The 25212-nt window shown below is 49.4% G+C and overlaps 1 protein-coding gene and 1 long non-coding RNA gene across 2 annotated transcripts in view; one reads left to right on the forward strand and one right to left on the reverse strand.

Moving 5' to 3' along the window:
• LOC118572542 overlaps positions 1-7672 on the reverse strand; it is a 38097-nt gene extending 30425 nt beyond the window's left edge. The window contains exon 1 of the long non-coding RNA XR_004943497.1: positions 7610-7672. This is a non-coding gene — a long non-coding RNA (uncharacterized LOC118572542). The remainder of the gene's footprint in view (positions 1-7609) is intronic.
• A 515-nt stretch (positions 7673-8187) lies between these two features.
• Positions 8188-25212, forward strand: part of Hip1 (huntingtin interacting protein 1) — a 119341-nt gene continuing 102316 nt past the window's right edge. The window contains exon 1 of the mRNA XM_036172374.1: positions 8188-8365. Coding sequence (XP_036028267.1) covers positions 8246-8365 — 120 coding nt within the window. The 5' untranslated portion in view covers positions 8188-8245. The remainder of the gene's footprint in view (positions 8366-25212) is intronic.

Genomic DNA, 25212 nt, shown 5'->3' on the forward strand with positions numbered 1-25212 from the left:
TTCAAATTTTTCCACACAATAGAAACAGAAGGAACATTACCAAACTCTTTTTATGAGGCTACAATTACCCTGATACCCAAACCACACAAAGATGCAACAAAGAAAGAGAATTACAGACCAATCTCCCTCGTGAACATTGATGCAAAAATACTCAACAAAATATTTGCAAACTGAATTCAAGAACACATCAAAAAAAAAATTATCCACCATGACCAAGTAGGTTTCATCCCAGGGATGCAAGGATGGTTCAACATATGAAAATCTGTCAATGTAATACACCATATAAACAATCTGAAAGAAAAAACCCACATGATCATCTCATTAGATGCTGAAAAAGCCTTTGACAAAATCCAACACCCCTTCATGCCATCAACTGAAGAATGGATTAAGAAAATGTGGAACATATACACAATGGAGTACTCCTCAGCAGAGAAAAAAACAATGACAGCATGAAATTTGCAGGCAAATGGATGGAACTAGAAAAAATCATCCTGAGTGAGGTAACCCAAACTCAGAAGGACAAACATGGTATGTACTCACTCATAAGTGGATTCTAGATATAAAGCAAAGAACAATCAGACTGCAACCCACAGAACCAGGGAGCCTACATAACAGGGGGGACCCTAGGATGACTGTGGCTTATAATAAGTTTTGGTTTTACTCAATTACTGGGCAAAAATCAATGAAACATTTCATTATTAGGATAAGAATTTGTATTGTATCAAGCTGATAATAGAAAAATTAATTCATTAAAAAATATTGCTGACAGTTCAGTGAAATTCCTTTTTATGATGATTTCTGTTTAAGCGATTTCACCTTTCATTTTGAAGTTCTTCCCTTTTATGGAGAAAATGTGACATTGTGAAAATGCTGGGGAGAAAGCCCCTACCTCCCCCTTTTCCTTGAAATCACCAATCTAGGTGAGTAGGGTTGCAAACTTGTACTTTTGCTTTGCTTTTCGTGAATGCTTGTCTTTTAGAATAGGATTGTGTAATAATGTTTAAATGACAAAAAAAATCCATGTTTTTGGGCAATTAACAAAGCCACTGCAAGAAAAAAGAAAATTTGAAACTTGTCTTGGTTGAGAGAGAGAGAGAGAGAGACAGAGACAGAGACAGAGACAGAGAAACAGAGAGACAGAGAGAGTTGGCCTCTCATGACCCAGTGTGGTTTGAGTACTGCCCTTCCCCAGCCCCCTGGCCCACTCCTATCATGAGTGTCTTTCTTTCTTAATAAATGGTTTCTATTTCTGCTGCTCACCCCGTGACCCTGGTTCAATGATTTGTTCTGGGATCAAAGAACCTTACTATTGTGCGTGTTCTGCAGACCCCAATCCATGCCTGTAAGCACTGGAGTGTCCGCAAGGGAGATGCTAAACAGGTCTAAGCTCTTTGAGACACACTTCGCCCATTCTGTGTGTCAGGATGCCCTGGAGCTGGCGTCAACGGTGGTTGCAGGCTGTTTGACAGCAAGACTGGGAACCTAACTCTGAACTTCTGGAAGAACAACTGAACTCTGTCTCCAGACTTGGACAATTTTTTAAATTGCATGCGTACATGCGTGCGTGTGCGCGTCCACGTGGAGGTCAGTGAACAACCGGCAGGAATCAGTTCTCCTTCTCTTCCACATGGATCCCAGGGATCAAACTCGGGTTGCCAAGCTGGGTGGCCAGTGCCTTTACCTGCTGAGCCATCTCACTGCCCTGCCTTACTTTTGACTGGTCTCATTCAGCTGAGGCTGTTCTGGAACTTCCTATGGAGCCAAGGATGACTTTGAACTTTTGAGCCTCTTGCCTCTGCCTCCCGAGTGCAGGGATGACGGGCACATGCCACCGAACTGTACCAGGTTTATGGGCACATACCACCCAACTGTACCAGGTTTATGGGCACATACCACCCAACTGTACCAGGTTTATGGGCACATACCACCCAACTGTACCAGGTTTATGGGCACATACCACCCAACTGTACCAGGTTTATGGAAACATACCACCCAACTGTACTAGGTTTATGCAGTACTGGGGATGGAACCCAGGGCTTCCTGAATGCTTAGACAAGCACTATGAGAAAATGAGCTATACTGTGTGGCCCCCTGGTCCCCCCCCAGCCCTGGTTCCCTATTTCTGACTTGCTGAGTTTCATGGGAAAACTAACTCACTTGAATCTTCCCCTACCCAGTGCCTCCAAACCACAAATTCCTCATTCCCATTCTGGTTTACTATAATAAGAAGTAGGCTGATCCCTTAATCCCTGTTTAAAAGGCTGGTGTTTATTGAGGCCATAAAATCTAGACCAGGAGTCCTAAATCTGTCTCTAGCTGAGCCCAGCGCAAAAGACAAGTGTGGAACTCGGAATGGTGACAGCAGGGTCAGAGTGTTAGGAGCATTCACCGTCTGTCCCCCTGGTGTTTGGAAATCATTCCCTTGGGTAGGGGTTGGAAGCTCAGTTGGCAAAGTACCTGTCTTACAAGCACAAGGACCTGAGTTGATTCTTGAATCCACGTAAAACACACACACACACACACCACCACCACCACCACCACCACCACCACCACCAACAACAACAACAACAACAACAACAACAAGACAAAACAGATGTAGTGGTTCCTGCTTGTAATCCCAGAACCGAAGTGGGGGCAATCCCTAGGGCTTGCTGGCATTTGTGATGAGCACAGGATCAGGGAGAGACCCTGCCTCAAAAAGCACAAGGTAGGAGTCCAGGACTGGAGAGATGGCTCAGCAGTTACCAGAGGACCCAAGTTTGGTGGTTCCCATGTGGGGTGGCTCAAACCATCTGTAGCTCCAAGGGATCTGACACACTCTTCTGGCTTCTGCAGGCACATGCACACATGTTAAACACACACACACACACACACACACACACACACACACACACACTTTTTTTTAAAGCAGGACAACAACAACAAGAACCAAACAAAGCAAACAACAAGGCAGAAGCCAGGCATAGTGGCCACATCTTTAATTCCAGCACTTGGGAGACAGGGAGAGGCAGCAGCAGACCTCTGTGACTTGCAGGCTAACCAGAGCTACATGGAAAGACCTTGTCTCAAACAACAACAACAACAACCAGGCATGGCAGTTAATCCTAGAACTCAGGACACAGAGGCAGATGGAGCTCTATGAGTTCAAGGCCAGCCTGGCCTACATAGCAAGTTCCAGGCCAGCCAGAGCTACCCAGTGAGACCCTGTCTCAAAATAAATGAATAAATAAAAATAACCAAATCCAAGGTGGATGAGTGTACATGTATACACAGTCACCCCATGCGTCACCCTCAAGCATACAGGAGAGAGGGAGGGAGGGAGAAAGAGAGAGAGAGACAGAGAGAGAAGCGGGGAGGAGAAGGGAGGGTAGAGGAGAGGATGGAAGGAGAGGGAGGAGAGGAGAGGCTTACCTGTTCTTGGAAGAAAGGGCAGGGCCATACTGTTTTCCCAACCCTTTACATCTAGCTGAGTTTGACTGATCAGAGGAAGAAGTTAGAATGTGGAGGGGTTGGGGTACCACCCCCAATCTTCCTTCCCTGCCAGTCTACTGTTCCTGCAGTGACTGGCTTTGGACACAAAGGCACAGCTCTGCAGGAGGCAGGTCCTGCCTCTTGTGAGACCCAAGTCCTGGCTGTTCCAAGAGGGCTCCTCCCCTCCCTTGTCCCTTCAGGTCAGAAGACAGAAACAGGAGCCTAGAGAGACGGCTCAGTGGTTTGAACCACTTGTTGTTCATGCAGAGACTCTGGGTTCAATTCTCAGCACCCACACGACAGCTCACACCCATCTGTAACTAATCCCATGGGATCCAATACCCTCTTCTGGCCACTATGGGAGCAGACATACATACAAGCAAAAACACTCACACATACAAATTAATCTAAAGCAAATTTTTAAAGAGGCACCTTCCACATTTGGAGACGTGGCCTTTCACTGGCCTGGGTCTCACCAAGCAGACTAGGTTAGCTGGCCAACTACCCTGCTCCAATTACAGGTGCATACCACCACGCCTGGGTTTGGACGTGGGTTCTAGGGATTGAACTCTGACCCTTATGCTTGTAAGACAAGTATCCTACCAAAAGGCCTTTCCCCAGCCCCGATGTCTTTCCTTTTAGAACCTGGACAGATACTTCCCAACCCCGGTGCCCAAACACACTTATGCAGTTTATAGACTACCTCCTTCTACACAAATATCGTCTCAAGCTAATCCTTGTAGCTAGAGTTTTCCTGGTCCTGCCTGGCTCACACTCAGGACAAATCTCTCTCACCCGCCAGTCCCACAGCTGCTCAGACCCAACCAAGTAAACACACAGAGACTTATATTGCTTACAAACTGTATGTCCGTGGCAGGCTTCTTGCTAACTGTTGACATACAGAACATCCACAGCAAATCCTGCTATCACTCTGGTGCTCTGAAGCCCCTCTCCTGACATTCCTGCCTCATCGCTGCCTCTCTTCCCACATTCCCTTGGCACAAGCTTACCCACATGACTCCCTAAGAGGAAGAACTTTCTCCTCTTCTAGATCCTCATCCACTGTCCTGTCCTGTTGACCTACTTTTAGGTCAACCTGACACAGGCTAGAGTCATCCGAAAGGTGGGAACCTCAACTGAGAAAATGCCTCCATATGACCCAACCGTCGGGCATTTTCTTAATTAGTGATTGATGAGGGAGAGCCCAGCCCATGGTGGGTGGGGCTACTGGCCCTGATTTCTATTAGAAAGCAGGCGGAGTAAGCCATGAGGAGCAAGCCAGTAAGCAGCACCTCTCCACGGCCTCTGCCTCAGCTCCTGCCTCCAGGCTTCCTCCAATGATGGACTACAAGGTGGAAATGTAAAGCCAAATCAACCCATTCCTCTCCAACTTGTTTTTGGACATGGTGTTTCATCACAGCAAGAGAAACCCTAACCAAGACACTGGTCTACCAGTGACACTGCCCCATCGGCCCCTTCACTTTCATCTAGGCTGGGTAACTTGGTGCCCACAGTGCCAGTGTGGGCACAGCAAAAGTCTTCAGAGGCTCCCTGGTGCTTGTAAATGCTCACTCCCTCTTTTATGCTTCTATTGAATGATTTTTTACCTAAAGTTTCTAATTTAAAAAAAAATCACTGGGGCTGGAGACATGGCTCAGCAGTTAAGAGCACTGGCTGTTCTTCCAGAGATTCTGAGTTCAATTCCCAGCAACCACATGGCGGCTCAGGACCATCTGTAATGATATCTGGCGCCCTCTTCTGGCTTGCAGGCAAATTGCAGGCAGAACACTGTACATAATAAATAAATAAATCTTGAAAGAGGAAGGAAGGAAGGAAGGAAGGAAGGGAGGGAGGGAGGGAGGGAGGGAGGGAGGGAGGGGGAGGGAGGGAGAGAGAGAGAGAGAGAGAGAGAGAGAGAGAGAGAGAGAGAGAGAGAGAGAGAGAGAGCAATCATTGGCAGTTTCAAATTAAACTCCTCTTTCAGTGAGGGCACAGACATTAAAAGCAGTTGCTGACCAAGAGTGGGCATCACCAGAACTGGGATCCTACGCTGGGTGGGTGTGGTGACCTGCCTGAAAGTCCAGTCTCAGAAGCAGGAGACAGGGTATAGCCAGAGCAAACTGGCTTGTGGTGATATGTTGTTTGTGCTTTAACAAATAAAGCTTGCCTGGAGACCAGAGTGCGGAGCTAGCCACTAGCTAACCATAGAGGCCAGGCAGTGATGGCACACACCTTTAATCCCAGCACTCAGGAGGAGGAAGCAGGAAGATCAGGAGTTCAAGGCCACCCTGGGCTCCATGAGATTGATCCCATCTAAAAGAGAAACAGAGCCAGGTGGTGGAGGATCATACCTTTAATCCCAGCACTAGGGAGGTGGAGACAACATAATATAAGGCAGGAAAAAACAGGAACTCAGCCCCTTTTTCAGTCTGAGGCGTTGTGGAGGTAAAAGGTGACTTAGGCTGCTCCTTTACTTCTCTGATCTTCCAGCATTTACCCCGGTATCTGACTCTGGGTTTTTATTATTAAGACCAATTACAATTCACACTACACTGGCCAGTGCTGATATCCACAGTGTCTTAGGGTTTCAATTGCTGTGAAGAGACACCATGACCATGATAGCTCTTATCAAGGAAAACATTAACTGGGGTGGCTCACTTACTGTTCAGAGGTTCAGCCCATTATCGTCAGGGCAATAAGTAAGGCAGCAGGCAGGCAGACATGGTGCTAGAGAAGGAGCTAAGAGTTCTTACATCTTGACTTACAGGCAGCAGGAAGTGATCTGAGACACTGGGTGGTATCTTGAGCATATATGAGACCTCAAAGCCTGCCTCCATAATGACACCTTCCTCCAACAAGGCCATGCCCACTCCAACAAGGCCCCACCTCCTCATAGCGCCGCTCCCTTTTTTTGGGGGGGGGGCATTTTCTTTCAACCACCACACATAAGCAATAAGCTCTGGGTGTCATGAGACCCTACCTTGATGGATAAGATGCAAGAGTGATAAGAGAATGATTGTTGACATCAGCTTCAGGTCTCCATGTGCATGGGTGCACTCATGCATGCAAACACACCCATGGCCCCAGAGGGAGGCTAGGGGATCTGTGGGTCGTGGGCATACAGGTTTGTGTGCCTGTAATCTTAGCATTCAAGAGGCTGAGGCAGGATTGCTGGTCGTTCAAGGCCAGCCTAGACTGCTTAGTGAACCGATGTCTTTTGTTTGTTTGTTTTTTAAGAGTCCCGCTGGTGAGATACTTCAGTGGGTTAATTGCTGCTAAACCTGACCATCCTAGACAGCTCCCTGGGCCCCACACGGTAGAAAACAGATTCCTACTTTGCTTTCTGGCAGGTGCACGGCAGCATGAGCACACCCACACACATGCACACCGGCACATATATATGATACTTTTTTTTTTTTTTTTTCTAATATGGAGCTGAGGATCCAACCCAGGGCCTTGCGCTTGCTAGGCAAGCGCTCTACCACTGAGCTAAATCCCCAACCCCAAGATACATTTTTTTACAAGTCAAGCATAGTGACCCACGCCTGTAATCCTAACACTTGGGAGGGAGAGGCAAGAGGATCGGGGGTTCAAGGGACTCAGCTGCAGAACGAGTTTGATGCTGTCGTTAATTAAAGCATTGCTGGGTTCTAGCGCATGGATAGATGAGTAGAATCATCAAACCGGTTAAATGCTTAACGGTGCCATTCGTCGTTAGTGGAGAACGTGCAACTTTTTTCCCTTGCTGAGGAGCACGTGTGGCTGCTCTTGGCTGAAATCAGAGCCGGAGGAGACGGGTGGGCCCTAACACAGACAGACAAGAAGTATGGGGGCGGGTTTCTATCAGCAGGTAAAGCTGGGATGATGAAAGCTGGGGAGGTACCCGCAGTCACAGTCCAGTACTTGGGGATCCGGGTCTGCAATCGTCTAGAATGGGGCAGAGACTGGATGTGCCGGAAGGAGGACCACTGAGGCCTCCATCGCCGGACCGCACTAACTTGGAGTTCCCCCGCGAGCCGGGTGAGAGCTGGGCAGCCAAGCTTCCCACGATCTGCCGTTCCATGCCCTCGGGAACTCATTTGAGCAACGCGAACCACAGGTGGCACCTGCCGGACCACTGCTTTTATAGCTCCAATACCTGCAGCCGCGGAGGGTCCAGGAGGTGGCGCTTCGAAGTAGGGTGGAGTCAGCGAGGGCTGGTCTGCGTCAGCCAGGCCCCGCCCCATGAAGATGACGGACAAGCCTTCCGACCAATCATGATGCTTTTATGGTCCTGCGCGGGATGAGAAGGCGGAGCGACGGATGTAGGGTGGAACCAGCGCGGGAAGGTTAGGACAGCTGGCCAGGCCCAGCCCCGCTATGATGACAGACAAGTCTTCAGACCAATCACAGTGTATCTACAGCCTTTGGAGGCCCGAGAGGTGGTGCACCAGGTAGGGGGCGGAGTCTCGGAGGGCAGGTTGGGACAGCAGCCCACCAGGTCCCGCCTACTAATGATAATGGACAAGCCTTCAGACTAATCATAACGGGTCGACTGCACTAAGGCGGGCCAGCGGGGCGAAGTGAACGGAGCGCCCTGAAGTGGGAGGAGGCGTGTGGGGAAAAGCCTCTTGGAAAGATGGGGTGGGTCCTGAGGGAGATGGACAGCTCTGTCAACCAATGGAAGACGGAATCTATCCCCGTTAGCGCCGGATCCCCGCGGGTAGGGCGGGGCGGGAGGCGCCGCGGGGATCCCGGGGCTGCCGAGGCCCCTGACTCTGTTCACCCTGGGAACATGGACCGGATGGCCAGCTCCATGAAGCAGGTACCCAACCCGCTGCCCAAAGTATTGAGCCGGCGTGGGATTGGTGCTGGGATGGAGGCTGCGGAGCGCGAGAGCTTCGAGCGGACTCAGGTGAGGTTCGAGAACCCTGGGGCATCCCTGGGGCACCCTGAGTGGTGCAGGGTGCTGGAGAAGCTTGGAAGGAAGTGAGGGTCTTGCAAACCCGGGAGGGGATTAGACAAGGTGGCTGCAATCAGAATAATCTTGGGGTACGGAACTAGGTGGGTCCCAGGGAAGTCAGAGACCCGGGCATCCCTACTGGCCTTGGGGATCAGGGTGCACTCCGCGGACCTGCAGATCTGTGAGGATGAGATGACGGGACCCGATGAGCATCATCAGGGGTCACAAGGGAGGCCAAAGGAAGGCACATGGAAAGGGGACTCCTGGGTACGGGAAGGGGTGCTCCTGGGTAGGGGAAGCACTTGGAGATACTTGGTTTTTTGCAAGTGTGGGGACGCCGGCCTGCGGGTGTGAAGGGTGCTCTTGATCGCGCTTCACGTTCATGCTGACATCGTCCTCCACTCCTCAGCATCCCGTTCAACGGTGCCGCTAACTTGGCTCTCAGCAGTCCCAGCTGTTGGCCTCAGAGGCCCGGCCGAAGGGGTCTGAGTGATGTTCTCAGGAATGTAGGAAATGCGAAGTGTGGCTCAACTTGGAAAATGACCCGGGGGACTGGAGGACTCGGGACGTGCAGTCTGGGACAGGAATTGAACTGTCAGACCCCTGCGTGTCGGGAATAAGCTGTCCAATGAGACCCAGGATCCTGATTTGAGGTTTTGTTTTCACCCTCCAAAATATGCCTGACTGCTAATAAGCAGACCGCCTTATTTGTCTGGTCTGACCAGGGCAGATGGCCAAAATTCCAGCGCGGTTATCAACAAAACCACTATCCGCTTTTACCCCCGAGCTTTTATGCTTATCGTATTGATTGGACTGAATCAAGCTGTGAGGCGCGGGGCAGTCATCAGTTTATCTGTATGTAAAAATCCGTTTCTGAGAATACAACCCTGCCGAAGCTGTCTGTGCGTGTAGATTCCCTGTTTTACTCTGGCTCTGAGTTCTGCTTTGAAGATCCAGTTGACTTCTGCCAAAGGCTGGTCCCCTGTCCTGTTCTGCGAATAGCAAAGATGGAAGAGTTAGGGAGGGCCCGTGTGTTCTATAAATGGACTGTGCAAGGAAGAGAGCCATTTTAGCCCAGGGGACTTTAATCCACCTCCTGTGTCTGAGACCCTTGGATCCACTACATGTGTCCGAGGGAAAGTAGGGTAGTTGAGTGGAGAGAGAGACCGTAATTCACTTGCCTCTCGGGGTTCAACTGGGTTTGGAGCTTTTCCCTCAGATCTTCTGAACTGACCCCTTTTTGGCCTTGGGCGTTCCTGAAAAAAAAAAAAAAAGTTTTCATATTCTCTCCCCACCACTTCTTGTCCATATTGTCCTCTGACCTCCACAATCACGGTGTACCATGAACAACCCCCCTCCTCCCCCGCCACCGCCGCCGCCACACACACACACATACACCAAAAATTCATTTGAATTAAAAAGAAGTTTGAATTTAATATGGAGTGATAGAAATTTGAATGTTTCCAGCCACGACTAACATTTTCCCTAGTTGTCCAAGGAACACCCAACCAGAAGAGTAGTAGTAGGTCAGTGTCTCGTTTTACCATCTTTAGAACACTTGTAATTAGCCAGATTTTATGTGTGTATGTGCGTGTGTGTGTGTGTGTGCGTGTGTGTGTGTGTGTGTGTCTGTGTGTGTGTGTGTGTGTGTCTGTGTGTCTGTGTGTTGAGGTAGACTAGATCAGAGAGAATTTTTCAGTTGTTGAAACTCTTTTGAATCAGATCTTACTATGTAGCTCTGGCTGGCCTGCAACTCTCTATGTAGCCCAGGCTGGCCTCGAACTTTCATCAATCTCCCTGCCTTTGCCTCCCTAGTGCTGGGATTATAGGTGTGAGCCACCACGATCCAGCTCAGTTGTTGGAACTCTTTAGAGCTGGCCGGCAGGGTGAGACGCTCCTTCAATCCCAGCACTCGGGAGGCAGAAGCAAGAGGATCCTTGAAAGCCAGTGTGGTCTAAACAGCAGCTCCTGGGCTAACCATGGCTACACATGGTGAGATCCTATCTCAGAAGGAATTCCAATAACCCCAAACCAAGAATATTGGTGTCTTAAGAGACCAAGAGAATCAGCAAAGGTAGTATAATAATAATTGGAGCTAATTACTATGTTTGGAGGCCCTCTAAGTACAGCACTTTTATTTGCTGTCTTTAATCTTCAAAGGAGCTGCTGGAGTGGTTATCTGCCCCATTTGCTCAGAGGAAATTGAAGCCTGCTGAGGTTAAATAACTTGCTGGGTCACACAGGTGGACATGGCCCCAACCTTTAACCACTGCCTTGGGCTACCTCTCCGTCCTGGGCAGATCCGGAAGACATCTGAGTTCTGTGCATTTTTTTTTTGTTTTGAGACAGGGTCTCTTGTAGTTCAGCTGGTCTCAAACTAGCAGTGAAGACGAGGTTGAGCTTAAATTCCTGATCCCCCTGACTCCACTTCCAAGTGCTAGGATTTCAGGAGGGTCCCACCATGGCTGGTTTTATGCAGTGCTGGGGATGCAACCTACAGCTTCAGGCATGCTAGGCAAGCCCTCTACCAACTGAGCGACATCCCCAGCCCCTAGGAGACATTTCAGTTTTGTGCCTGAGCACAGGGTGATGTGATTTGATGTATGGGGCTGGGTGCCCTCAGGCAAACGATCTAACTTTCCTACTCCTCACTTCCCTAACTGTAAAATAAAGATCATACAGGGCTGGGGAGATGGGTCAGCGAGTATTATGCTTGGTGCAAAGCATGAGGACCTGAGTTCAGATCCTCAGAACCCACATTAAAACAAAGCAGGTGCAGCTGCTGTTTTAGGCAAAGCGGTGAGATTCAAGTTCAGTGCACTGTCTCAAAAAGTAATAATAATAATAATGATGATAAGGTGGAGGTCAATAGATGAAAACAAAAAGAAATGCACAGAACTCAGATGTCTTCCGGATCGGCCCAGGACGGAGAGGTAGCCCAAGGCAGTGGTTAAAGGTTGGGGCCATGTCCACCTGTGTGACCCAGCAAGTTATTTAACCTCATACATGTAGACCTCTGGGCTCTGCATGTGTGTACACATAGAAACGTGTGTCTGCTGCACATGTAAGCGTACAACGCACATATACAAAATAAACATAATATTTAACCTTGCAGGTTTATAAGGTGTGGAATGCATTAAATAATAAACAAGAAGGCATTTTGTAAATTATGGGGCACTGCTGTGTTGTTTCCTGTGTCCCAGGAGCAGCCTTTTCCAGGAAGTCTGTCCTTAACTGTCAGCATTGTTTCAAAATGTCACTTGGCTACCGTCCCTTCCAGTGGCCCAACCAATGGTGTACCCCAATTGTCACCTAGCTGCCCATTCAGCTCAGCACAAGCATTGGTCAGATGTTAGCGCCAAGAGTAATAGTTTATGTTTTGACATTTTAAACTTTGACTCATTTTAAATTTTGCTTACCGAGTCAATTCTGAATTTACTAGGGACTTAATGTGTAAGAGGGAGAAAGCCTGGGAAGATAGCTCAGTGGTTGCTGCTCGGATTCCCTGGATCCATGGAAAGACAGACACGTTCACACACATCTGTAATCACAGTAATCTTTACAGCAAGATGGGAAGTGGAGATGGGAGAATCCCCGGAAACTTAGCGGCTAAGTAGCTTGGTGTATGTTGGTATGTTGTGACAGACAACCAGAAATTGTGTCTCAAATAAGGTAGCAATTGACTGGCAGCTGAGGTCACATTATGACCTCCACAGATGTAGTAGCATGGCATGCACACACACACCCATCCACTGTCACACACACACACACACACACACACACACACACACACACACACGGAAGCGTATGTACTGCTAGGATGTTTATGGACAGATAGGATGGTAAAGAAGTTGTTTCTTCAGCTACAATGATAGGTCCAAGTAAACGCAAAAGCAAAACCCTTTTTTTAAAAAAAAAATTTCCCCATCCCCTCTTCTTTCATTTTATTTTTCCTATTTGTGTTTTGTTTTATCCTTGAGACAAAGTCTCACGTAGACCAGACTGGACTTAAACTTGATATGTGGTGGATGCTGGCCTTGAACTCTTGGTCCTCCTGTTTCCACTTCCCAAATGCTGGCATGATGGACGTGCTCCCCATGCCTGGTAGGCTTCCCGTGTGCTAGGTGAGCACACTGTAAGCAGGTTGCATCCCCAGCCTGTTTGTTGGTTTTAAGTCTAGGGGCTGGAGAGTGATTTACAAGAGCTTCCTGTTCTGCCAGAGGACTTGGGTTCGGTTCCCAGCGCCCACATCAAGTGGTCTCACAAACCGCTATACCTGTAACTCCAGGGAACATATCCAAGGAGTCTGATGCCTTCTTCTGGCCTCCAAGGGGACCTATATACACTTGGCACACACACACACACACACACACACACACACACACACACACACACATTCATTCTCTCTCTCTCTCTCTCTCTCTCTCTCTCTCTGTGTGTGTGTGTGTGTGTGTGTGTGTGTGTGTGTGTGTGTGTGTGTGTACAGCCCCAGGCTGGCCTCAAGCTTATAGCTCTCCTCTTCAGCCTCCCGACTGGGTGAATGGGCTTCATCACCCTGATGTTCTAGTATTGTTTCCTTTTGAGACAGGGTCTTACATAGCCCAGGCTAGCCTGGAACTCCTGCCTCCACCTGCCTGTGCCAGCATCATAGGTGTGCCCTAGCCCATTTGGCTTTACTGTTATTTTTGCCAATGAGGATGCAAAATGGGTATCATTGGCATGAAATATGTGATTAAAATTTTTTGTGATTAAAATTTTTTAATTAAAATTATTTGTGTGTGCCCACACATGCATGCATGTGCACTCTCCAAGCATGCACAGGAGGAGGTCAGAGTAGGACCTCAGATGGTCTCTCACTTGAACCCAGAGCTATGCTGCAAGCCCTAACCTCCTGTCTCGGCCAGCCACCCCCAGCACTGGGGTTACATGTGGAGGAGGCTATGCCCAACATTGTTTAAAACATGGGTGGCTGGGGATTCGAACTTAGGTCTTCCTGCTTGTGCAGTAAGTGTTCTTAAACCACTGAGCTGTCTCCCCAGCCTTGTGCTTTTTTAAATTATTTCATGTAGGATCCAAAAAGCAGTCTTCCCTTCCCAAAAGCTACTGTGACATTGAGGAGGATTTAGCTCCCTGTGGAATATTGTGAGCACAAGGACTTGTTTTGGTCCATGGCATTGAGAAGGAAAAAAGAAAAAAAAAAGCTGCTGTGATGATATCCAGTTTGGGGAGTGCTTTACAGTTTATAATGAATGAATGACTTCAGCCTTCAGAGAGCTTGTCAGCTCGTTTTGGTCATCCAGTGCTGAGCGAAAGAATGGAGGATTCAAAGCCACGACTTCAGGCTCCCCATGTCAGGCCCAGACCGCCGTGATGCCCTCCGGTTGGCCATGAAGATATTTCTGGAAGGAGTCAGGGGTTACCAACCAGATGAGGAAACTATCTTTACCTGGATTTTTATTTAGCTTTATTTCTTTATGTGTCTGTTGCATATGTGTGGGATGTGCTGCAAGTGGAGGTCAGATGACAGCTTTCAGGAGTTGGTTCTGGCCTCCCTCCATGGGTCCTGGGGACCGTACTCAGGTTGTCAAGCTTGGCAGCAGGTGCCCCCGGTTCTATGACCCTGGTGCTAGTTCATGAGACAGGGTCGCACTGTAGAGATCTCTCTGAATGTGTGATCCTCCAGCCTCAGCCACTGGAGGGATTAAAGCATGCTTGGGCCCTGGCTCTATTTACTTATCCAAAAAAGGCTCTTCTCTGTGGGTTGTTTATTCTTTGAACATTACTTTGGGGAGCGTGTACCATGGCGTAGACACAGAGATGAGTAAGATCGAGACTAGCCCCAGAGGAGCTATGAGTCACCAAGGAGGTGGGGCTCTGTTGTGGTCAGAGGACCAAAGTGGCAGGCCTCTAAGGGTGTTAAAACCAAAGGCAGGAAGGCTGAAGGTGTAGCTCCGCCATAGAGCACTTGCTCAGAATAACCCAGTGAGGGGCTAGGGGTGAGACTCATGGTATGAGGAGGCACACAGTCCATCACGGCGGGGAAAGCATGGCGGCAGGAGCCAGCTGGTCACGTTGCATCCACAGTCTGGAAGCAGAGAGAGAGATGGATGCTGCTGCTCAGTTTGATTTAGTCTAGGACCCCAGCCCATAGGACCGTAAAGCCCATATTTAGGGTGGATCTGCCCACCCCAGTCTGGAAGCTCCCTTATATGTGTGCTCGCAGATTTGTCTCCCAGGTGACTGTAGACCCTGTCTGTTGACGGTGTTAGCCGTTTTGATGTCCCTGCTTGCTTTCTTCCTCCTTCCTCCCCCTGATCTCTGGGGTCCCCGAGACGCTGACCTCACCCCACTTCCCTTTTACACCTGTCCACTTCCTCAGCTCTCAGCCTCCATCCAGACGGTTTCTGTCCTCACCACGGTGATGTCACCTCCCCACATCTCCTTCCTCAAGACGTCGGCACCCTCCTCCATGCCCTGTGGCCTGGCCAATGGTCCCTTTGTGTCCCCGGCCCCACCTCTTTCCTCCCTCTGCCCGCACTGCTTGTGTTCTCTTGTCCCCATTCTGTGATGTTCCTGTGTCTAGCCCTCCCTTGTTCCGCACAACGCCAGCCCTCCACACCTTTACATGTCTTTCTTTTCCTCCCTTCCCCTCTTCTCTCCCTTTGCTTTCTTTACCAGTCCCTTTTCCCAAGAGCCTTTGCTAGGGGCCTATAGCTCAGTTGTTGAGAGTCCTTGCCTAGCGCAAAGCCCTGGGTTCCACCCCCAGCACCGTGTAACCCAAGACGGGGAGTGTGTGTCTTTAATCCTAGCATTCAGAAAGTGAAGGCAGAAGGGTCAGGAGTTCAAGGTTGGGGCTGGAGAGACAGGCCCCGTGGCTAAGAGCACATGCTGCTGCTGCTCTTGCAGAGGCTCTGAGTTCTGTTCCCAGCGCCCACAATCAGGCAGTTCCCAACCACCTGTAACTCCAGCTCCAGAGGATTGGACAACCTCTTGGGTCCTGGGGGGGGGGGGGGGGTGGCACCTTCACACAGATGCGCAGTCCCCCACACATGCACACACATAATCGAAATCAATAAATCAGCGCGGAGGGATGGATGGCTCAGTGGTGAAGTGTGCTTGAAACTATTGAAGAAGATGCAGGTTCGTATCTCAGCACTCACATTTGGTGGCTTACAGGCACCTATAACTCCCAATTCCAGGGAGTCCAACACTCTGTTTCGGCTTCCACAGGTACCTGCATGCATGTGCTACACATATATACACTCAGAAATGAATCTTAAAAAAAAAAAAAGCCAGGTGTGGTGGCACACACCTGAATCCCATCACTGAGGAGGCAGAGGCAGGTGGTTCTCTGTGAGTTTGACATCAGCCTGGTCGACATATGGAGTTCCAGGCCAGCCAGGGCTACATAGTGAGACTTTGTCTCAACACACACACACACACACAAATTTTCAAGGTCGTCCCCAGATTCTGTGTGGTATGAAACCACCAGGGTCCCTGGTCCTTGCCCTTGTATAACTTAAACATATACCAGGTATCTCTTGGGTTCTGGTTGTACATGGGTCATATATTCCAGGAAATCTAGGATGCTGTAGTATGTTCTGACACTTATGCAAGCCCACATCTTGGCTTCCTGTGTCAATAGTTCCCTCTTGGGGGTGGCTGTGAGTCTTATTGTCCATGGGGGGACCCTTGTAGAAGGTGGGTGCTGGTATGCCCGTTGGCCAGACATAAATAGAGGAATGGGGGAATTGAGAAGCGGTGGTCTGTGTCTGTACTCCCAGGTGCCAGGAAGATGAATCGGGAGGATTGAATGAAGTCAGGAGTTCAGGGCCAACATGGGCAACATTTTGAGACCCTCTCTAAAAAAAATAAATAAAAACAAGTACGGTGTTCTCATGGCTGTGAGGGATTGAAGGGAGAAAGGGCTTGTTTTGGCTCACAGTTCAAAGGTATCGTTTATCATGACGGGAAGTCACAGCAGCAGAGGTATGAGGCGGCTGGTCCCGTGGCATCCACAGTCAGGACGTAGAGAGAGATGGACGCTGATGCTCAGCTCGCTTTCTCATTTTTTATTCAGTCCAGGAGCCCAGCCAGTGTGATGATGCCGCCCACATTCAGACTGGGTCTCTCTCTTGTGCTCAGGTGAACTCTCTGAAAACACACAGACAAGCCCACGGACATGTCTCTGAGAGCCTCAAGCTCTACTGACCGAGTCACTTTGCCTAAATGATTATAAATATCAAGGTGACAATCAGGATTGACCCTCAGGCGCTGGAGAGCTCACACTTGATGCTCTTACTGAGGGTCAGAGTTTGGTCACTAGCACACACCTTGGCCTGCTCACAGCCTTCTGTGACTCCAGCTTCAGGAGATCTAATGACTTCTCCTTGACGTCCTTGGGCGTTGTACTTACATCTCATCCACAGATGCACAAACATACACGTAATGAAAATCAAAATCTTTTTAAAAAGATTTACCATTAGCCCAGGTGTGGTAGAATATACTTCCGATCCCAGCTGCTCCGGAGACTTCAGTTTTGGAATCAAGAGATACAGGCATATATGGTGCTGACCTTATGCATGTATTTTGTGTGTGTTGGTGTGTGTGTGTGTGTGTGTGTGTGTGTGTGTGTGTGTGTGTGTGTGTGTACTCCAGCAATTGTGCTTGTATGGGGGGCAGAAGACAACTTATGGGAATCAGTTCTCCCCTCCCACCACATGGGTCCTGAGGATTGAACTCAGGTTGTCAGGTTTGGCTGCAAGTACCTTTACCTGATGAAACATCTTGCTGGCCCGTTATATATATATACCTGGCTAGACTTCAAGGCAACAATCAGGGCTGCATCGCCTACCCCAGCCATTGGCTTGCATAGTCTACTCCCTGAGGTGCGGTGTGGAGGAAATGTGGGTGTGACAAAGCCCAAGCCGGTGCAGTGGGCCGGTGGCCAGTCTGTCTGCGGCTGCTTCCAGAAGCTCTGATGGCCTGGAATATTGCCCACCTAGCAAAGGGAATTTGTCAGTCCCACCCCCCGGGCAGGGTGGAGGCCCCTTCCTGTTTTCCTGCCTGGGCGGGCAGGGAGGAACCCTGTTCTAGCGCCTGGCCATGCAGCCTGATACTGGTGAAAGGACCTATGATTCAGACAGCGGGAGAGAGAAGCTTGTGTTTCTTGGATGGACTCACAGCCATGACCACTGTTAATATGATGGTGAGACAGTTCGGGAAGCCAGTGTGCGCCACGCCGGTCGCCAGCACTGCCTGTGATCCAATGATGGCTCACTGCATCCAAAGCCACATTCACGTGGACCCTCTTTTGACGTCCTGACTAAAGGTGCATCCCATAATCCACGGCTGTGGTCATTTTCCCAGTACAAACCCAGAGACTGAGAGAGGTTAGTGATCTGTCTGAGAATGCGCAGGGAAGCTTTGAACATGGCACAGATCTGATCACATTTTCATTTCATTTCATTTTAATTTGCCTGAGACATCTCACTTGCTGCCCAGGTTGGCCTCCAACTTTCCATATAGCTAAGAACGGACTTGAACTCCCTCAGGATCCTCCTGCCCCCACCTCCTGGAGAGTGGGGGATTACAGGTGGTTAACACCATGTTTGTCTTTACTTTTTTCAAAAAGAATTTTAATTCATGCAATTCAAGTATGCACATGAATGTATTCCTACCTTGCATCACATAGGCCCCAGGATCTAACTCAGGTCACTAGGTGGGACAGCAATCACCTTCCACTGAGCCGTCTCCCTGCCTGACCCCACCCCTCTTTTAAAATCTCTTTTAAAGCTGAAGTCTGGTCTGTGGTTAATAACTTAAAAGAAAAAAAAAAAAAGATAGTTTCAAGCACACTGTCAACTTGATAGCCTCCAGACTCACCTGGAAGAGGGGCCTCTGGCCATGCCTGTGAGAGAGAGTGTAGATTAAGGCCAGCCTCTGAGAATGACTTGATTACATGAATTGATGTGGGAAGACCCATGGTAAGTATGGGCAGCACCATTCCCTCGGCAGGGGATCCTGGACCGTGAACTGAGTGAACTGAGCACCAGCACATGTACATCAGCTCTTGACGAGTGTGGATCTAAGTTCTCCCATCCTCCTGGTGGAGCTGAGCCAGAATAAGCCTTCTTCCCTGAAGTTGTTTGGTCAGAGTGTTTTATCACAATGCCAGCAAAGGACACTATGACAAGTGTTGTGCACAGGAGTCCCAGCTACTCAAGAGATGAAGGCAGGAAGATGGTTCAAATCCCCGAGTTCAAGGCTGACAGGGACAGTTGAATGGGGAGGGGAGGAGCAGAGAGACACTGAACGTGCCAGCCTTAGGGAAGCTAAGACAGGGTAGCTTGAGCCCTGGAGTCACAGACCATCAGGGTTGCGATATTAATTAAAAAATAAGCCAAACACAAGTTCATATGTTGTTATTATTTTATTGGTTTGAGACAAGTGTAGCCTCAAACTTGTAATCCTCCTTCCTCTGCCTCCTAATTACTGGGGTTCCAGGCAAAATGAAATCGGAACCCAGAGCCCATTGCTTAGGTAGTGAAACTGCAGAAATCGGGAAGTAATCCCAGTTGAGTGAAAGCCGCCCTGTGGGGCAGGTGAGTGAGTGGGAACTCCAGGCAGCAGCCTGTGTGAGCGGGAGTTCCTTGTTCCTTGAAGTCTTCTGTGTCTACACCATTCTGTGTTTCTTTGTTTTGAGATAGGGTCTCCTTGTGTGATGCAGGCTGTTCTTGAACTCTCTTTCCCTTTCATTTTATTTTTCAGAGTGTGTGTGTGTGTGTGTGTGTGTGTGTGTGTGTGTGTGTATACACACGTGCGTGTGCCCATGTGAGCACAGGTGCCTGAAGAGTCCAGAGGAGGGTGTCAGATCGCTCAGAGCTCAGTTCCAGGCAGTTGTTAGACAACCAGTGTGGGTGCTGGGAACTGAACTCAGGTCTTCCGGAAGAGCGTTGTATGCTCTTCACCACTGACCCGTCTCTCCAGCCCCATCTCTTTTTTCCCCATGTACGCATGTGTGCCTGTGTACGTGGATATGATGTATGTGAAAGTTGGACGGCCTTGGCCGTTCTTCCTCAGGCAGCATCCACCTTTTTTTTTTTCTTTTTTCCCAGAGCTGAGGATCGAACCCAGGGCCTTGCGCTTGCTAGGCAAGCGCTCTACCACTGAGCTAAATCCCCAACCCAGGTCCCAGGGACTGAACTTGGGTCATCAGGCTTGGCAGCAAGCGCCTTTACCCACTGAGCCACTTTGCCTTTCCCCACCTTGTTTTTCGAGACGGGACCTCTGACTAGGTCAGTGAGCCCCCATCAGAATCCATCTGCTGGGGGCTGGAGGGATGGCTCAGTGGTTAAGAGCACTGACTGCTCTTCCAGAGGACCCGGGTTCAATTCCCAGCACCCACATAGTGGCTCACTACCCTCTTCTGGTGTGCATGAAGACAGGTCATTCATATACATAAAGTGAAAAAATAAATATATATTTTTAAATCCATCTGTCTGTCCCTGCCTCCCCAGCACTGGGATTACAAGCGTATGTCACCACTCTTGGCTGTCTTTAACATGGATTCTAGGGCTGAATTTGAACTATCTCCCTAGCCCTGCCCTTGAGTTCTCTCTTTGCCCAGGATACCCAGGTGACCTTGAACATAGATCCTTCTTCACCTGACTCTCAAGTGCTGGAATTAACAGGTGTGTACCGCCATACACAGCTGTGTTTATATTATATTTCAATGTGCAGAAGATTAAAAAAAAAAAAACAACAACAAAAACCAGCAACCGAAAAGACAACTCTTCCCAGGGAGTAGGCAGCTGTGTGCAGGGACTTGCCTTGTGTCTATCCACACCTGCTTTGGGTTCTGTCTCAAACCCAGCCTCCCCAAAAGCATTCTCAAAGGCGTCCGGGAACAGAGAGCGGTTGACCTATGAATCACGTACCTGCCTGCAGCTTCCCAGTACTGCAGTAGCAGTACTTTAACCCACACTTTGCACGGGGTCCTCTGTCTGCGTCCTCTAGACACCACGGACCTGTAAGGTTCTCGTTTATCTTTTTAGTGTGGTTCCTTCCCCGCTCCTCCCCCCCAGCACTTAGCAGAGGGCTTTCACCACCTAAGTGACAGTGTCAGTGAAATGTGGAGTGGTCAGGTGGTGGAATTTTCAAAAGGAAGGGGGACACAGAAGTGTCTAAAGCATTGGTTCTCAACCTTCCTGATGCCGCGGCCCTTTAAGACAGTTCTTCATGCTGTGGTGACCCCCGACCATAACATTATTTTTGTTGCTACTTCGTAACTGTAATTCTGATACTGTTATGAATCATCATGTAAATATCTGTGTTTTCCAGTGGTCTTAGATGATCCCCAAGAAAGGGTCATCGGACACCCTCCCCCAGGGGTCATGTCCCACAGGTTGAGAACCACTGGCCTAAAGCGAGTACAAGGCCTGGGGATGGATTCTTTCAGCGTGGATCTCAGGCATGGCTCGTGTTTAGAGGAATATTGGTTGCAAAGGACAGGGCTGTGGGTGAACCATGGATGAGCTGCTGCTGGGAGCAGCTGGGAGATATTGCCCGGGAATGTGCACACAGAATGACCTTGTTCCCCAGTGTGTGTGTGTGTGTGTGTGTGTGTGTGTGTGTGTGTGTGGTCATGTGACTGAGGATAGGAGTGAGAAATGTAACTAAATAATGGTGTTTTACACTGCTGAATTTGTAGTCACTTGTTAGTGATAGACGATGAACAAGGCAAGGCCATCAGGATGACCCGAGTTCAATCCCTGGTAGAAGGAGAGCACTGACTCCCCAGTGTTGTCCTCTGACTGCCTCATATGCCCCCACCCAAATGCACAAATAAATGTCATTTTAAAAGGAGGCGGGGCGGATGAGCAAAGCTAATGGGTAAGCCATGCTCCCAGGCAAGACTCCCAGTGACCCCCAGACCTGACTTCACAGACAAACCACCTTGCTGGACCCCAGGGGACCCGTGCTATTTGATGTGTGCTTATGGTGGCCATAGATCAGACACTGGAATTCCACCGTTGGCACCCGTTCCCAGAAGTTCATCCTGAAAGGACAACTCAACAGGCTGTTCGGAACATTCTTTTTCCCCCTGCTAGGCCACCGAGTTCTTTGATACAGTTCCAGGCAGGAGGATCGCAGACCTAATTTACTTAACATTTAAAGGGGGGGGGGGGCGGAACCTTTTAATGAAGCTGCGCTATTTTTAAAAAGTGGGTGGGAAACCCCAGTGCCGTGATAGAAGTGGGATGGACCGTCTACAGAGAAGAGAGCTGGCTGAAGACAGGAAGCAGATGAGGGATCCAGGAGGGAGAGCCCCCAGGCACGTCCTGTTGTGCCCTTACACTTACTAAGGCTTGTGGTGGAGATCTGGAATGTTCTGGTGTTCCCAGGCTTAACTACAGAGGAAGCATGCTCTTGTAGTTCTTAGACTTAAGACCTAGGAAGCCTAAGCCAGAGAGATGGCGTTAAGGCACTTGCCCCAAACCGCCACGTGACCACCTGAGTTTGACCCCTGGAACCCAGGTGTAGGAAAGAGAGAATCGACACTCTGGAAGTTGTCCTCTGGCTTACATACATACATACACACACACACACACACACACACACACACACACACACACACACAGACATACAAACACACTCCACCACCACACATATCACACAAACACATACACCATACACATATACCACACACACGCCATATACACCACACATACCACACACACAGACATACAAACATACCACACACACAGACACACATGCATCACACACATATACATACAGACATACAAACACACCCCGCACACCACACATACCACACACACATCACACACACATATGGACACATAAACATACCCCCCCACACACAAACACACATGTGCATGCAGTCTTTGAAAAACGCATGCAAGACTCCTGACCAGGACTCTCCAGAAAGACTGGGAGAGGCTGAAGAACTGTCATGTGAGAGGACACTAATATGTGTTACCATCCCGGTTTGCATCTTGGAGCAGAAAGAGCGTGGCGGTGGACAGATGGCGGAATCAAAAGCAGTCAGTAGGGGCAGCTCACAGCTCGAAAGGCAGGTGAGTGTCGTGGTCGGGCTGACTGTTCAGCAGTTGTGGAAGGTGTTGGCTAGTGTAGGGGAGCTGGGGAGAGGGTGTAGAGGGACCCCGAGCTATTTCAGCAGCTCTTCTGAAGATCTAAAGGGATCTCAAACCGAAATGTTCAGCAGAACAAACTGAATGGCACGATGCTTAGCAAACCCGTGGTGCAGGCTGAGTGGTCGTGTGGTCCCTAGCCACCACGGAATCTTTACCCCCGGGACAGCAGAGACCCATATGGCTAGAGGTACCAGACAGGGTGGCACTGTCTCTGTTTCTTCCCTCCTTCCCTTCTCCTGTCTCCGGCAGTGTCCATCACCAGCTCAGGATGTCTTGGAACTCCTGACCGCCCTGCCTCCATTTCCCAAACGCTGGGACAACGTTAGAACACCACTACACCACATCATGTGATGCTGAGGGTCAGACTCAGGGCCTGTGTGCTCTACCAGGGAGCCCCAGCTCCAGACCCTTCTTCTGCTTGTCACGGCTTGCTTTCTTCTTCTTGAGATTGAGGAGATAGTCTAGGTTGGCTCAAACTCATAGAGATTCTCCTGCCTCAGGTTCCTGAGTACCGGGATGACAAGCAAATATCACCATGTCAGGCTTACAGTTTTCTTATCAGCCCTTCTCGGTAAGATAATATGTTGTGTGGACATGTGGGCTCGCTGAATGGGCTGAATAAGACAGGGCACAGCAGTAGCCCATGCTGGCTGTCCCCAGGAGAAGTGTCCCCATCCCCCAGGTTCCCTTCACCTCCTGCCTCTCCCGGGGTTCCTATGGGTTGTGAGTTCTGTCTGCCGTGTGACACAGAACTCCGTTAGATAACAGGCTTGTGCACATAGGACTGTAGAAAAGATGTGTCTCGTCCAGGATGAAGTGATTGAATGAGTGGACGGTTGAAGGGCTGAGTGGGTGGGTGAGTAAGTCAGTGATGGAGTGAATGAGTAAATGGGCGAATAAATGAGCGAGTACGTAGTGGTTGACCCAGTGAAGTGATGATTGAATGAATGAGTGGATGATTGAATGAATGAATGGGTGGATGGACAGGGTTTGGGTGATTGAGTGCATAAATGAATTACCGTTAGCACATAAATGAGTGATTGGATAAATGACTGAGGGAATGGGTAAATGAGTGAGTAAATAAGTGAATGAAAGAATGACTGATGATCAGTGTCAGTGAGTGAATTAGTGAATGAATTAACACATGCCTGAATGAATGACCAGCAAGTCAATGAGTGAGTGAGTGCTTGCGTGGACGGTGATTGTGAGAATGAGCAGCCGGGTGAATGAACAGTGAAGAAATGCACAGTTGGCTGGATGCCTGAGGGAATGAATGAATGAGTGAGTACCCGTGTCCTTCCCACCTGCTGGAGGGATGTCCGCTACATGGCTCCTCACCCCCGTGGCCACCCTGCAGCAGCCTGTTCTCTGGTGTGACTATGAAGATGCTCGGAGCGCTCTGTTGTTTTCCCTGAGGTCCTGGACGGCCATCACCTGTCCAGAAGTCACTCACCCTTGTCTGTGCCGCTCCTGCCCGCCAGGCCCCGGAGTCCTGGCCTCTCTCCTGTCTCTGAGAACTTCTTGCCACAGGAAATGGGGCTTATTTTGAGGGCCAAATAGTCTCTAAATATAGCCTCCCTGCACAGATATTTAAAGAGCGGTGCCGGTGATGTTATGTCTGCACCGAGGAGAAGGGAAGAGACGACTTTGCAACCCCCCTGTGATGGAGAACCGAGTCCCACCAGGTTTTCTTGGGAGCAGAGGCAGGTCCAGGTGTCAGAGTTTTAATTACAGAAGTCCCAGGCGCTTCTCAAAGGCCTGTCACCAGCCCGGGGCTTTTTCAGTTTAGATTTCTGTTTCCAGGCAGTCATCTCTCGATCGCTCCTACTTGTCTCCGTTTAAAAATAACCCCAAGAGCTGGGCATGAGTGTGGATGCATGCCTGTCATCCCAGAACTCCGAAGCCTGATACAGGAGGATCACAAGTTCAAGGCCAGTCTGGGTTATATAGGATACTCCATCGCAAACAAAACAAAAGCTCTAAAACAACAGAAACTCCTGTCCTGGACCGTGACACAGGCATCCTTCCTGTCACACTCAGAGGAGCCATGAGTGCTTTAGGGGGTATCCCTGGCAACCTCAGGACCTGCAGGCACCACATGGGGGAGCCTGCCTTGAACAAGTCCTTTGCCTGCCATGGGCTCCTCCCTCCCGCTTCCCTGCTTTCAAGTACCTGTTGACAGGCAGCAAGTGATGAGGGATGGGGCCCTGGAATCTTTCTGGGCAAAAGCAAACTGCCAAGTGAGAGACAGAGACAGAGACAGAGACAGAGAGGTCAGCCCTGAAATTCCACTCATGCCTGGTATGGGGGGGGGTGCTCCTCTCAGCACACGGCCTCCACCTGCTCCTCCCCCAGCTCCATCTCGGGCTATTGGGTGGACAAAATGACCTTAAGAAAGTCGGACCCTTTGGGGCTAATGTTTTTGTATCTCAATTGTTTTTCCTAAACTAAAAATAGGATTATTGGGGCGCGGGGTTAAACTTCTTTTGAGGCTGAATTTATGTTTTTTTGGGGGAAAAAATGAAACAAGTGCCCTTTTCTGTCCTAAGTGCTAGCTAGCATAGTGAACATTCTAGTCTCTGTGTGTGTGTGGCTTACACTTCATCTTCTTCCTCTGTGGTA

The sequence above is a fragment of the Onychomys torridus genome, chromosome 22, assembly GCF_903995425.1.
Source record: "Onychomys torridus chromosome 22, mOncTor1.1, whole genome shotgun sequence".
Lineage (NCBI taxonomy): Eukaryota > Metazoa > Chordata > Mammalia > Rodentia > Cricetidae > Onychomys > Onychomys torridus.